Source organism: Ictalurus punctatus, chromosome 4 (assembly GCF_001660625.3).
Source record: "Ictalurus punctatus breed USDA103 chromosome 4, Coco_2.0, whole genome shotgun sequence".
Classification (NCBI taxonomy): Eukaryota; Metazoa; Chordata; class Actinopteri; order Siluriformes; family Ictaluridae; genus Ictalurus; species Ictalurus punctatus.
The window spans coordinates 17,344,243-17,358,498 of NC_071284.1; the positions used below are offsets into that span (position 1 = coordinate 17,344,243).

The window sequence follows — 14,256 nt, forward strand, 5'->3', positions numbered from 1 at the left end:
AGAGTTCTTTGCCATGAGATGCCATGTTGAACTTCCAGTGACCAGTATGAGGGAGTGTGTGAGAGCGATGACACCAAATTTAACACATCTGCTCCCCATTCACACCTGAGACCTTGTAACACTAACAAGTCACATGACACCGGGAAGGGAAAATGGCTAATTGGGCCCAATTTAGACATTTTCACTTAGGGGTGTACTCAGTTTTCTTGCCAGCGGTTTAGACATTAATGGCTGTGTGTTGAGTTATTTTGAGGGCACAGCAAATTTACACTGTTACACAAGCTGTACACTCACTACTTTACATTGTAGCAAAGTGTCATTTCTTCAGTGTTGTCACATGAAAAGATATAATCAAATATTTACAAAAATGTGAGGGGTGTACTCACTTTTGTGAGATACTCTGTGTGTGTGTGTGTGTGTGTGTATGTGTATATGTATGTATGTATGTGTGTGTGTGTGTGTGTGTGTATATATATATATATATATATATATATATATATATATATATATATATATATATATATATATATATATATATATATATATATATATATATAGTATGTATGTGTGTGTGTGTATATATATATATATATATATATATAATATGTATATATATATATATATATAATATGTGTATATATTATATATATTTATATATATATATATATATATATATATATATATATATATATATATATATAAATAAAATATAAAAAATCGCATAAAATACACACATTATACATATACACACACCCACACATTGTGGGGACAGGCCGGCGGCCGGCGCACAGGAAACAAAGACAGAGATCGCTCCTCCTGCGACTGCTGCTGTGGCGTGGAAGATACAGCTGCGCTTCAGCGCCACCAAATGTTTTGGACGGCCAGAGAGCACGTGGCAGCGCACGTGGCCGCTGACACACCTACGGATCGTGAATGGTGCACCGCGCGGAAGAATTTCACCATCCAGCAAGCGAGGAGAGAGTATAAAAGAGCGATATTCCCCTCACAGAAGGGAGAGAAGTATCTCCGAGCATGTACGCGAACCTCTGGCGTGTTTTATGCGATTTTACCGACAAGTGCATGTCTGCTAATCGACATTGTGTGTTTGTTTCTGGTTTCAGGCGTCTCCAACGCGAGTGATGGCTCCGCCCCCCGGGCTTTAACCGCCGACGGCCGAGACCCTTGCCGCCCGGTCGCACTTCAACCCACACACGCACCCGCACTCCCCTCACCGATAGATTTAAATAAAAATCACTCTACACAGAGCAATGAAACAGCCTCCTGGGTGTCTGTGCTCCGGCCACCGCTGGCTAAATTCCCTACACTGGTGGAGGATGCGGGCAGGAGCACAGACCTGCCCCATCAATAAAAAATAAATAAATATTTTTAAATTCCCCTTTTTTTTAATTAAAATTTTTCTTCCTCAATAGATGGATTCCCTGCTGCAGCAACTAATAGAGGCCAGCCTCCAGCAGCAGATCATAACACAGCAGCTCGCCGAGAGCCTACAGGTCGCAATCCGGGAGCTGCTGGCCCTGAAAGCCACGATCTCTGTTTCTACCCCTCGTCACCCTGATACCAGCCGTGAAACCCAGGACCTGGGTTTCCAGAGTCCCCAGAGGACGATATCGAGGCCTACCTGGAAGCCTTCGAACGGGTTGTGCACCAGGAGAGCTGGGGTATCGAAGAGTGGCCGTGCATCCTCGGCCCGCTGTTTTCTGGAGAAGCATGTGCAGCTTACCATGCCCTCGCTCCGGAGGATGTAGGGGACTATGAAGTGGTAAAAAGAGAGATCCTGGCATGGTGTGGGCGGAACCCCCTCCAGGCGGCGACTGAGTTCCACCGGTGGTGCTACAGGCCGGGAGCTAAGCTAAGTGGACAGATGGACACCCTCCTGCGCCTCACTTGCAAGTTCCTGGCCCGGTGGCAAGGCCTGTACACAGTCCTTGAGCGAAAAGGGCCCGTAAACTACTGCTTGCAGCAGCCAAGTAAGCGAGCAGAGGAAAAACTCAACCATGTGAATCTGCTGAAGAAGTGGGTAGAACCGGCGCTGGTAGAATCAGTGTACACGGCTCTGTACACAGAGCACGGCAAGGGTACCTTGGTAGAATTAAGGGAGGACCTTACCCCCACACAAAGACAGGAGCTAACAGAGTTGGTGGACCAATTCTCTGATGTGTTTTCTACCTCCCCAGGAATGCCACAGCTGGTCCACCACGAGATCAAAACCCGTCCAGGAGTAGTGGTAAGACAGCGGCCCTACCGTGTCCCAGAGGCCTGGCGCAAGGCTATCGAGGAAGAAGTTGGCCGAATGCTGCCGGACCACATCATAGAGGAGTCCAACAGCCCCTGGTCCAGCTCCACTGTCGTCGTGCCGAAGCCGGACAGAAGTATTCGGCTTTGTAATGACTTCCAGAAGCTGAACCAGGTCTCCGAGTTCGATAGCTATCCCTGCCCCCGAGTGGATGACCTCGTGGAGCGACTGGGGAGGGCCCGGTTCATGACTACCCTGGACCTAACGAAAAGCCTTGCAACTGGCAAGTCGCGCTGGCACCGGACGCGAGACCGAAGACAGCCTTCAGCATGGCCACCGATCACTGGCAGTACCGGGTTCTCCCCTTCGGGCTACACGGGGTGCCCGCAACGTTCCAGCGGCTGATGGACATTGTTCTGCGACCCCACCGTATGTTTGCAGCCGCCTACCTAGACGACGTAGTCATCCACTCCTCCACTTGGTCAGACCACCTGTTCCACCTGGGGGAGGTTCTGAAGGAACTCCGGAAGGCCGGGCTGACAGCCAACCCCAAGAAATGCCACCTAGGGCTGACCGAGGTACAGTACCTGGGCTATCGTATTGGCTGGGGTATGCTGAAGCCACAGGCGAAGAAACTCAAGGCAGTGAAGGACTACCCCCGGCCCACATCAAAGAAACAGGTACGTGCCTTCTTGGGGTTGGCGGGGTATTACCGCAGATTCGTACCTAACTTCTCCTCTGTAGCCTCCCCCCCTCCCAGACCTTATGAAGAAGGGCTGCGGAGGCAGAGCAGGTGTTCCAAGCTCTAAAGGAGGCCCTCACCAGTGCCCCAGTACTACGCAACACAGACTTCGGTCAACCATTCACCGTACACACAGATACCTCCGAGACCATGCTGGGCTCTGTTCTCTCGCAGACCTTCGACGGGGAGGAACACCTGGTCCTCTATATCAGTTGAAAGTTGTCCCTAGCTGAGAGGAAGTATGAGGCCGTGGAAAGAGAAGCCCTGGCGACAAAATGGGCCGTTGAAGAGCTGCGATACTACCTGGCTGGTCGGCACTTTGTCCTGTTGACAGACCACGCCCCACTGCAGTGGATGGCCAAGGCCAAAGACACTAATGCCAGGGTAACCCGATGGTTCCTCTCGTTGCAGGATTTCTCTTTTCAGGTAAAGCACCAGGCAGGGACCCACCATGGGAATGCAGATGGCCTCTCGCGGCAGGATGCACTGTGGGCCCGACACACGATGGCAGTGGGCTCGGAGCTGAGGGAGGGGTACTGTGGCGACAGGCCGGCGGCTGGCACACAGGGAACAAAGATCGCGACTGCCGCTGTGGCATGGATGAGACAGCTCCGCTTCAGCGCCACCAAATGTTTTGGACGGCTAGAGAGCACGTGGCGGCGGGGCGGGGCCGCCGACACACCCACGGCTCGTGAATGGTGCACCGTGCGGAAGAATTCCACCATCCAGCATGCGAGGGGAGAGTATAAAAGGGTGATATTCCCCTTGTAGAAGGAAGAGAAGTATCTCCGAGCATGTGCGTGAACCTCTGGCGTGTTTTATGCGATTTTACCGACGAGTGCATGTCTGCTAATTGTTGTTGTGTGTTTGTTTCTGGTTTCAGACGACTCCAACGCGAGTGATGGCTCTGCCCACCCCGGCTGTAACGGCTGACAGCCGAGACCCGTGCCGCCCAGTCGCAAATCAACCCACACACGCACCCCCCTCACCAGAGGACTTAAATAAAGATCACTCTACACAGAACACTGAAACGGCCTCCTGTGTGTCTGTGCTCCGCCCACCGCTGGCTAAATTCCCTACTATATATATATATATATATATATATTTTATATATATATATATAATATATAATATAATATTATTATATATATTATATATTAATATATAATATAATATAAATATATATATATGTGTATGTATATGTGTATTTATGCATAATTTTTTATGTATGCACAAAAAGCACTGAATTAAACTACAGTCCTATTCTGTTGTGTGTGTGTGTGTACCTATTAGGTTCTTTTCTGTTTTAGACAAACAGTTGTGTAACGTTTTAGTCTGAAGTTTATATTTGTAACACTTAGTTTGTGGATTTTATTTTAAATCAACAAAAAAATTGGTACTGTAAGTTTGCAACCCCCCCATCCGATTAATCGATCAATTAAAAATAATAATAATAATCGGCCAACTAATTGATTATGGAAATAATCGTTAGTTGCAGCCCTACTATGAACCATTAAAATGTGTAACATTTCATACATTAACTCAACCATTTTAATCCCTGGCAAACTGCTGTGGTAAAAGTGGAATAACACTCCATTCCATGCTGTTATACGAAAATAATGCACCCCCACCCCCCGCATGCATCACTTCTGTATAGCAGTATGGTCTGTTGTGTCTTATTCCTTAATTTTACATTCAGTTTAGCCCATTCTTTTCAAGCTTTCCAGTTGTTGTGTGGTTGACTGTAGAAAGATAGTTAGACAGAGGTTAACATAAAAAATTAGATAAAGAGTGGGACGTGGAAGAAGGAGTGTGGCATATGAAAGAGTAATAAATAACCTGAGCCGGTCGAGGAAGCACTCCAGTGCTAATGGACCTGGTGCAGCCAGCAAAGCAGGAGGACAGGTATGTGACCCCATTAGAGCCACAAACGGGGCTAACGGACGATGTGTAGCAGTTACACTCACTAATGCATGGAGCTTCTGGTGTTTGGCCTGGCTGCAAGGTTCTATACACACACACACATTCAAATATTAGGTTTTACACATACTAAATAAAACTCACAAGGTGGCAGTTATGAATTAAGTGCACTCTCGAATCATATTAAAATACAACACACCTGTTAAAGGTAGGGAAATTTTTTAAAAACCAAACTGCTCTTTAAGCCCATTTTAATAAGTGTGCATAGATGTGAACAAAACATAAAACAATCCTTCTGAAAAACAAATAAACAAAGCAATGCTCACTCATTGCCATAGGCGATGGTCACACCAGCAACAGGGCCTGTGTCACATCCAAGGAAGAGGAAAGACACATAGCAGGTGGTGGAAATCAGGTTGACCAACATGGCCATACGAACAGCACCCAGAGCACACAGATTCAGCTTCTTCACCAAAAGACCTCCCATAAAAATGCCCAGACATGCACATGGGATGGCTGTCATACCTGCAAGAAGCTAAATTAATTTCTTTAATAACAATAATATTAATATGGTTTCAACTAATTTTAATGAGGAAGATATGAATTTGGACTCTACTGCATGCAGTATGGCCTATATTAGGGAGGCATGTCTTACATACCCAGAAGCTGATTGGCCGAGGTGGTTGTAAGATTAAACTGTTGCTCCAAATACTTTCCCAAGAAGGCAGCAAAACCAGCAACTACTGCAATCTCCATACACGCAGCAAGGACAATACAGGTGAACACCGGGTTAGACAGCAGATGTTTAGTCACCTTGGGAATCACTGAGCAGAGAGAGAGGGTGGGTGGTTATTACAGTAGCCTTAATGATGCTCCAACAGACTCTGCATTTTATCCAATATTTATTTATGCCATAAATTCCCAACCATAAATAAAGCATAATTTGATTCGCAGAGTCTAATGTTTGCATCTTCTAATGACAGCCTTTCGTTATCTCAATGAACTTGAGTTCATGTGTTATGCGTTGCAAATCAAAACAAATGATCTGATTTGTCTGATTCTAGCTGATTCTAAGTTTCGTGTGAGATGATTGCAAAACTTTGGGGAATGAGGGATGTGAACATTGCCTGGTTTTTCTGCAATCTTCAATTGCAAAGTTTCAGTGAGCCTGTGCCCATTGTAGCCTCAGATTACTGTTACTGCCTCCCAGGAGTGGAACCGAATGTGGTCTCCTGTGTTGTAGATCAATTGCCTTAAGGTTAGACATATTGTGAATTCTGAGATGCTTTTCTGCTCACCATAGTTGTGAAGAGTGGTTATTTGGGTTACCGTACTTCAGCTCCAACCAGTCTGGCAATTCTCCTTTGACCTCTCTAATCAGCAATATGCCCACAGAACTGCCAGTGACCTGCTATTTTTTGTTTTTCACACCATTCTGGGTAAACACTGCTGTGCATGACTGCTGTGCATGAAAATCCCAGAGGTCAGCAGTTTCTGAAATACTCAAACCATCTGGAACCAACAGCTACACCATGGTCACACTGGACATTTTTCCCCAATTCTGAAGTTTCATGTGAACATTAACTGAAGCTTTTGACCTGATTTTATGCACTGTACATCTGCAACATAATTGGCTGACTGGGTACAGTAAACGCATGAATGAGCAGGGGCACAGGTTTTTCTATTAAAGTGTCTGATTGAGGCTACACACATAGACACACAAACACACACACACACACACACACACACACACATACACACACAGATTCATAGTTTAGCTGTCTACCACAGCATATTGGAGTTGATATTAAATAAGAATATAAATATGACCAAATTGGGTGAACAGTGTAGGAATTACAGCACTTTTTTATATGTTGTCCCCCCTTTTTAAGGGACCAAAAGTAATTTGAAAATTGGCTGTTCAGCTGTTCCATGACCAGGTAGGTCTTAAGGTGGAACGTTTATTTGCCACATATACATTACAGCACAGTGAAATGACTTTCTTTACATATCCAGGCTTATTAGGAAGCTGGGGTCAGAGTGCAGGGTCAGCCATGATACAATGCCCCTGGATCAGGGTTAAGGGCCTTGCTCAAGCCCCTGATGTTATGATCAGTAACCAATAGCCTTAATTATTGAGCCACCACTGCCCTCATTATTTATTCTCTTATTCCCTCATTATTTCACTTAAAAATAAGCAGCTATAAGGTCTAGAGTTGTTTTCAAGTGAGGCATTTGCATTTGTTGTTGTTAACTGTCAGAGTACACTTTCGGTCAAACGGTAGGGGTCACCCAGTAAAGTTCACATTTTCAATGAAAACCTGTACTTTTATTCATGGAATGAGCTGTAAAATGAACAGAAAATAAGAACTGTGTCCTTCAATTTTGGTTTTGTCAAAGAATTCTCCCTTTGCAGCAATTACAGCCTTGCAGACCTTTGGCATTCTAGCTGTAAATTAATCTGAGGAAATTTCACCCCATGCTTCTTGTAGCACCTTCCACTAGTTGGATTGGCTTAATTGGCACTTTTTAAGAACCTTTCGGTCAAGCAGCTCCCACAAGAGCTCAATAGGATCTGGTGACTGTGCAGGCCAGTCCATTACGGATATAATACCAATTCGCTTCTTCTCTAAATAGTTCTTGCATAGTTTAGAACTGTGCTTCGGGTCAGTGTCGTGATGTAGGAGCAAATTGGCTCTAATCAAGCACCGTCCACAGAGTATGGCATGGTGTTGCAAAATGGAGTGATAGCCTTCCTTGTTCAAGATCCATTTTATCATGTATAAATCTCCCACTTTAGCACTACAAAAGCACCTCTGACCATCACCTTTCTTTCATAATGCATGACAGATGCAGCATCTTTTCATTTTTTCTGTGTCTCACAAATGTTCTTTGTGTTCCAAACACCTCAAACTTGAATATGTCTGTCCATAACATTTGTTTCCAATCTTCCTCTGTCCAATGTCTGTGTTCTTTGGCCCATCTTAATCAAGTCTGTCTAGAAGGCCAGCATCCTGGGGTCACTTCCTGACTGTTGACATTGAGACTGGTGTTTTGTGGGTACCATTGAATGAAGCTGTCATTTGAGGACCTGTGAGATGTCTGTTTCTCAAACTAGAGTCTCTGATGTACTTGTCCTCTTGCTCAGTTGTGCATCAGGGCCTCCCATTTCTCTTTCTGTCCTGGTAAGAGCCATTAGAGCCTGGTTAGAGACAGTTTGTGCTGTTGTTTGAAGAGAGTAATACACACAGTTGGATGAAATCTTCAGTTTCTTGACAATTTATTGCATGGAATAGCCTTCCTTTCTTAGAACAAGAATAGACTGACAAGTTTAGTTTCAAAAGAGAATTGTTGTTTTCTGGCCATTTTGAGTATATAATCAAACCCACAAATGCTGATGCTCCAGATACTAGCCTCAAGAAGGCCACTTTTATTGCTTATTTAATCAGCACATTAGTTTTTATGATTGTCAAAGGTTTTTTTTTTATAAAGATCAATTAGCCTTCTAACATGATAAACCTGGAATTCTCAAAATGTCTAGACTGTATTTTTTTTAAAAATCAATTTAATGTTACTATAATTGTTTTCTTCCAAAACCAAGGGAATTTGAAAGTGAACCCAAACTTCTGACCACAATATGTAAACTATTGGGAAGCCTCACAAACAGGAAGACCAGATTAGGGATTCCCAAAAAAAACACCTAAAAAGGCTGTACAGTACTGGAACAACATCCTATGGACCACTGACACAAAGATTCACTTGTACCAGAATGATGGGAAGAGAGGAGTATGGAGAAGAAAAGGAACTGCTCATGATCCAAAGCATATCACTTCATCTGTGAAGCATGGTGGAGGTAGTGTTATAGTGTGGACATGTATGTCTGCCAATTAGAAACGGTTCCCTTGTATTTTGTAATGATGATTGCTGACAAATGCAGCAAGATGAATTCTGAAGTGTATAGAGCTATATTATCTGCTCAGATATAGCCAAATGCTTCAAAATTTATTTGACGCTGGTTCACACTTCAGATATGACCTGAAGTATACTTCCAAAGCAACCCAAGACTGTTTAAAGCAATTAAATGGAATGTTCTGCAATGGCCAAGTGAATCACCCAACCTAAATTTAACCTAAACATTTCACTTACTGAAGGAAAAATGCTTCAACCAGCATGCTGGAAACAACCAGGAACTGAAGACAACTGCAATTGCACAGAGGAAGAAATCCAGCATCTGTTGATGTCTATGGGTTCCAGTTAGTTTGTCCAATTACTTTTGGTCCCTTAAAAAGGATAGGCCCACCTATAAAAAGTGCTATAATTCCTACACCATTCACTTGATTGGATGTAAATGCCCTTATGTTTAGGCTAAAAGTCTACACTCAGAAATAATATTCATCATTTAATTTCAAATCCAATATACTGTGGTAGATTGAAAAAAAATAAATTGTTGTCCACATATTTACAGACCCAACTGTACACTTAACAATATAAAAACAATGCAACTTCATTAAAAAAAAAATTAACAATTGAAAAGGACAGAAAAAAAACCCCTTTCATTTGCTAGGGCAGGTGTGTGTTCAAATGAGACGGAGGTAATGTAATGGGTTCTAGCCAAATTTTGTTGTAAAAATATTTTTCTATTGTTCCACTTTCATTGAAATAATTTAAAAAGGTTTATTTTGATAATAACCAAAAAAAACAAACAAAAAAAAAAAAACAAAAAAAAAAAACACTGTTACTATATACGGTAAGCTACCTCGAAGCTGTTCACAGCAGGAGCTGTCAGGTTGATGGTTGTGGAGGACACCATTACTTGGCTTTGAATGCTCATAACTCTGAGATACTGGCAGCATGGGCTGATCACTCTGGGTCCTGCTGTTACCATATCGCTCTGACAGAGATGAGGGGAAACCAAACATGAAGATAGCGGAGAAAAAAAGTAAAGCCCCACAAAGGAGGAAGCCTCCCCACCAGGCTCCGATCCAGCGAGGGTCATCCGGGGTGATGTCCAGCTTGGCTGAGAGTAGAGGGTTGGTTCACACATGATAATGAACACAGAAGAATAAGCAAAACATTAGGTGCCTTTTGAGCTATTACAAACAAACACATAAAAAGTCTTCATATTCACCACTTTAACTATGACGTGAACGTGCTCTCACTAGTTTTTATTTTATTTTTTGTGTTTTTTTTGTGGGATGCATGGTGGCTTAGTGGTTAGCACGTTCGCCTCACACCTCCGGGGTTGGGCATTTGATTCCCACGACTGCCCTGTGTGCGCGGAGTTTGCATGTTCTCGCCGTGCTGTGTGGGTTTCCTCCACGTACTTTGGTTTCCTCCCCCAGTCCAAAGACATGCATGGTAGGCTGATTGGCATGTCCATAGTGTGTGAATGGTTGTGTGAACGTGTGTGTGATTGTATCCTGCGATGGACTGGCACCCTGTCCAGGGTGTACCCCACCTTGTACCTGATGCTCCCTAGGATAGGCTCCAGGTTCCCTGTGACCCTGTAGGATAAGCAGTATAGAAAATGGGTGGATTTTTTTTTTTCCCAGAAAGGTGCAGGGGTTGAGACTAGAGGTGTGGATTTGCATTGGGATCCCATGGCATTATTCAACAAAAAAAGCATGAGGTTTTTACTGTCATGTGGGCACGAGTGAGTTGTCAGATTGAGGCTCAAACAAGAACCATGTGTGGGAACCCAGACAAAAGGGTGGAGTTTTGGCCTTAAATGCAGCACAGTGGAAGCATCAATGTTTCCTGTTTGCTTGCTTGCTAGATTGTTATCATCTTTCACTGTTTGTGCTAGTGTTTGCCTTTGTTAAATGGAACCCGGACTATGAAGACTTGTATGGCTTATTAGATTAATGCTGACATCCGTTATATAAATCTGCTATACAAAAACACTCTAGATGTCAGGTTTTTTTTTTTTTTAATAATAAAAATCCTTGCACTCATAGGCTGACATTGCTGTTTACGTCATAATGCATTCTGGGTAGTGACGTCAAATGGCTGCAGTGGTCTTGATTCTCCAGCAACCCTTCAGCGATATAAACATGTTTTCAGCCTTTTCAATTTGAACCTGATCATAACATAAGAGAGGAGGCTAATATAGAAGACATTACTCAAAATGTACATCAAAATGAAGACAATCAGAGAGGCGAGGAGGCGAGAGTGGGGTCAAAAACGATCGTGTCTGTGTAGCAAGTGCACATCTATGCCAACCGAGAGTGTTTGTTGTTCAAGGTAAGCATATGGATTAAACTATCATTTTATGATGAAACGTATTCCAATATCAATAATTTTACAGATTATCAGCCATCTTGCCGTTGTATACTTTATCCTGTTAAAATTCCGCCAGCCCGCTAGCGTGCTGTCGCCATGTTATGAGCAAATCTTTGCTATCTACACAGCTTCTGTGTGTATGAAGGTACTCACATCTTTGGAAAGCTAAGATTCTTGCGATTCGATTGATATAAACTATTTTGAGATACAATCACAACAGCAGCCACAATCAACATCTCTGTCAGACCACCGATATACAAACACTTAAGAAATGGAGGCAACTCACCTCATATGAAGCCTTATAGTAATCCCCTGATCAATAACATCCTGACAAAAACAGTCTTGTTAGTGGTCAAAGGTCTCGCCAAAGGTCCAAACAATCCAATTAGGGATGAAATGGTTACCAGTGTCATGATAAATCATGATAAAATTCCCAGATTGTTAGTATTACCGTGTCACATCTAATTATCATTAAAACCATGCGCAATTATCGTGATTTGTAAAACTCTGTCCACAAACACCCAGAGGCTGACGCAGGTGCAGCATGCAACATTGTTTTTTGAGCATGAAAACAGACGCTACAACTCGTCCGCTCAATCAGATTTAATTTATCACGTGACGAAAGTGAGGCGAGATAGCAGAAGATTTGGTTTAATATAAGAGAGGATGTCATGGTACTGTTTTGTTGTTGTTCTGTTTTTCATTAAGAATAATAATGAACCCATCATTCAAGCAACTGACGCCTCCTAATTGCCACTAGTTTGAAAGCAAAAGTGAAATGTGTGTGGCTGCACGGGCATTCATTTCAGTGTGTACTTTTTGTACAGTTTCAGCACATTTTAACAATACCATGATAATACTGATCACCGTGATAGTTTTGGTCACGATGATCGTGATATGGAATTTTCATACCGTTACATCTCTAAATCCAATTATGTAAAAATATTTAGTCCACCTTTCAAAGGTGACCAAAACCATGCATGTACTCAAATGGTTCAAAAACAGCTTTAATTTTACTTTGGGCATGCCTTGGCTAGGCATTTTAGGCTAATTTTACAGGAGCTTTACATTATGAGAATATACAGAAAAAATGCACTAACAAGATGCTTACAGGTTTGATTATATTTACAGATATCCCCTGTATCACAGCATACAAGAACTAGAAAATTACAGCCAAAAGCAGCACAGTGTGGCATTCTTTTCCTGCTGCAGGGGCTAGTAGCTAATTCTTTTGAGTACTTAAGTGCAACCATTTTACGTCATCGACTCAGAATGCATTGCGCATGTCACATAATGGTGCCCTCAGTAGGTTAAAATGTGTATTAAATATTAAGGATTTTTTCTAATAACTTATTTTAGAAGGAGAGGGCAACTATTGCATGTTAAGGCCTATAAGTCTTCATAGTCGGGGTTCCTTTCAATCTGTTTTGATTTTGAACATAGTCCTCTACCTCAACTAGTTTATATTTTCGGATTTCAAAGATTAAAAAAAAAATAAAAATTTGTCAGGAGGCAAGAACTGTAAGTTTAGTGTTTTGGGGTTTGAACTAAATTTTTACAGCTTTTCTGTTTATGGTGTTTTGTATTTGGGTACAGACTAGAAACACTAAACAAATGATATATCACTAATGTAGCTCAGACACTAATGTCTGCATTTAATTGTGTGTGTATAATAATTTATCCTTGTCCAAGGCGACTTACATATTATTTACCCTATAAATAATATGTAATTCACCTTGGATAAGGGTAAATTATAATGCTTATAATTATAATGTAATGCTGGGTGCAAGCACCCAAGGTGCATAATCACCCTATTTTTATTCTACCTTTTCTTATAAGGGGGTCAAGCACCAAAGGTGCGTAGGCACACTATTCTTATTCTACCTGTTCTTATTAGGGGGCCAAGCACCGAAGGTGTACCTATTATTATTATTATTATTATTACTACTACTACTATTATTACTATTGTTATTATGTTTCTTCTGGCTAGGGTGTCTATGGCAGCCCAGAGAACCTTTTGGTTAAATGTTGTGAAATTTGGTACACTGATTGGGGAGGGTTCTAAGGAACATTCTGACCAAATTCGGTCCAGGTGCTGCCAAAGCTCTAGTGCCACCATTGCGTCAATTTGCGGCCTAATTTGGAAGAATGTTTATGGTCATAACTTTGAACCATGTGTCCAAAATTTCTGGATTCCCTGGGTCAAGACAAGTTTAACGCATCCTATTACATCAACTGAGCCTAATTAAATTTTCCTCCATCTTGAATTTTGTCAAAAACTGAAAAAAGTGTTTTTTCACTACTCCTCCTACAAAATTTGGCCAATCATCACCAAATTTGACAGACAAATCTTCAGAGTAAGCTTCATAAAAGTTATCAAACAAATTTTGAATAATCTAAATGATTTGCCCATAAAGGGCCAACTGTTCTGACAGCAATGCCCCCAAACAGGACGTGCAGCTGTGTCTCAGCAACGAATGGCAGCCTCAAACCATGACTTGAGGCTATACAACAAATTTAGTGCTAGCGCCACCTACTGCTGTAAAGTTACAATAGCATGCAACATACATCTAACTGCCATTTTTGCTACTCCTCCAAATTTTGTTCAATCGTCACTAAATTTGGTTCACCTCATCTTCACACCTGTCATAACAAAAGTTATCAAAGGAATTTTGATATTCAAAATTATTCTCCCATAACAGACTGGCAAATGTGTGAAATTATAAATCATTCTTGAAACCCTTTGCCTATAGTCTGGGTCTGAGTCTGGGTACTTGGCCCACGAAAATGCTGCTTGCAGCTGTAATTATTATTATTATTATTATTATTATTATTATTGTTGTTGTTGTTTGGGATGTAGTGTATTGCTCAACCCTAATAGTTTAATTGTCAAGCTATTGATAGCTATTTTATTTTAGTCATCCCATCTAATATCAACACCAGCTACCACTGGTAAAGATAATTTACAGACCATGCTGTCAGTGTTGCCATTTCTACCTCTGTTTTTTCTGCAGTGTTTCCAGGGAGGAATAGTGGTAGGTTTCATATTTATTTAAAA

At 42.1% G+C, this 14,256-nt stretch overlaps 1 protein-coding gene across 2 annotated transcripts in view; it reads right to left on the minus strand.

The window, feature by feature from the left end:
• slco3a1a (solute carrier organic anion transporter family member 3A1a) overlaps positions 1-14,256 on the minus strand; it is an 85,840-nt gene that overhangs the window by 13,048 nt on the left and 58,536 nt on the right. Inside the window, exons 4-7 of one of the 2 annotated variants that reach the window (XM_047153478.2) lie at positions 9,673-9,807; positions 5,576-5,740; positions 5,243-5,441; positions 4,836-5,004 (exon numbers count right to left, since the gene is read on the minus strand). In XM_047153478.2, coding sequence (XP_047009434.1) covers positions 4,836-5,004; positions 5,243-5,441; positions 5,576-5,740; positions 9,673-9,807 — 668 coding nt within the window. Of the gene's footprint in view, positions 1-4,835; positions 5,005-5,242; positions 5,442-5,575; positions 5,741-9,672; positions 9,934-14,256 lie in introns of both variants that reach the window. The other variant, XM_047153477.2, reaches the window with a different exon arrangement.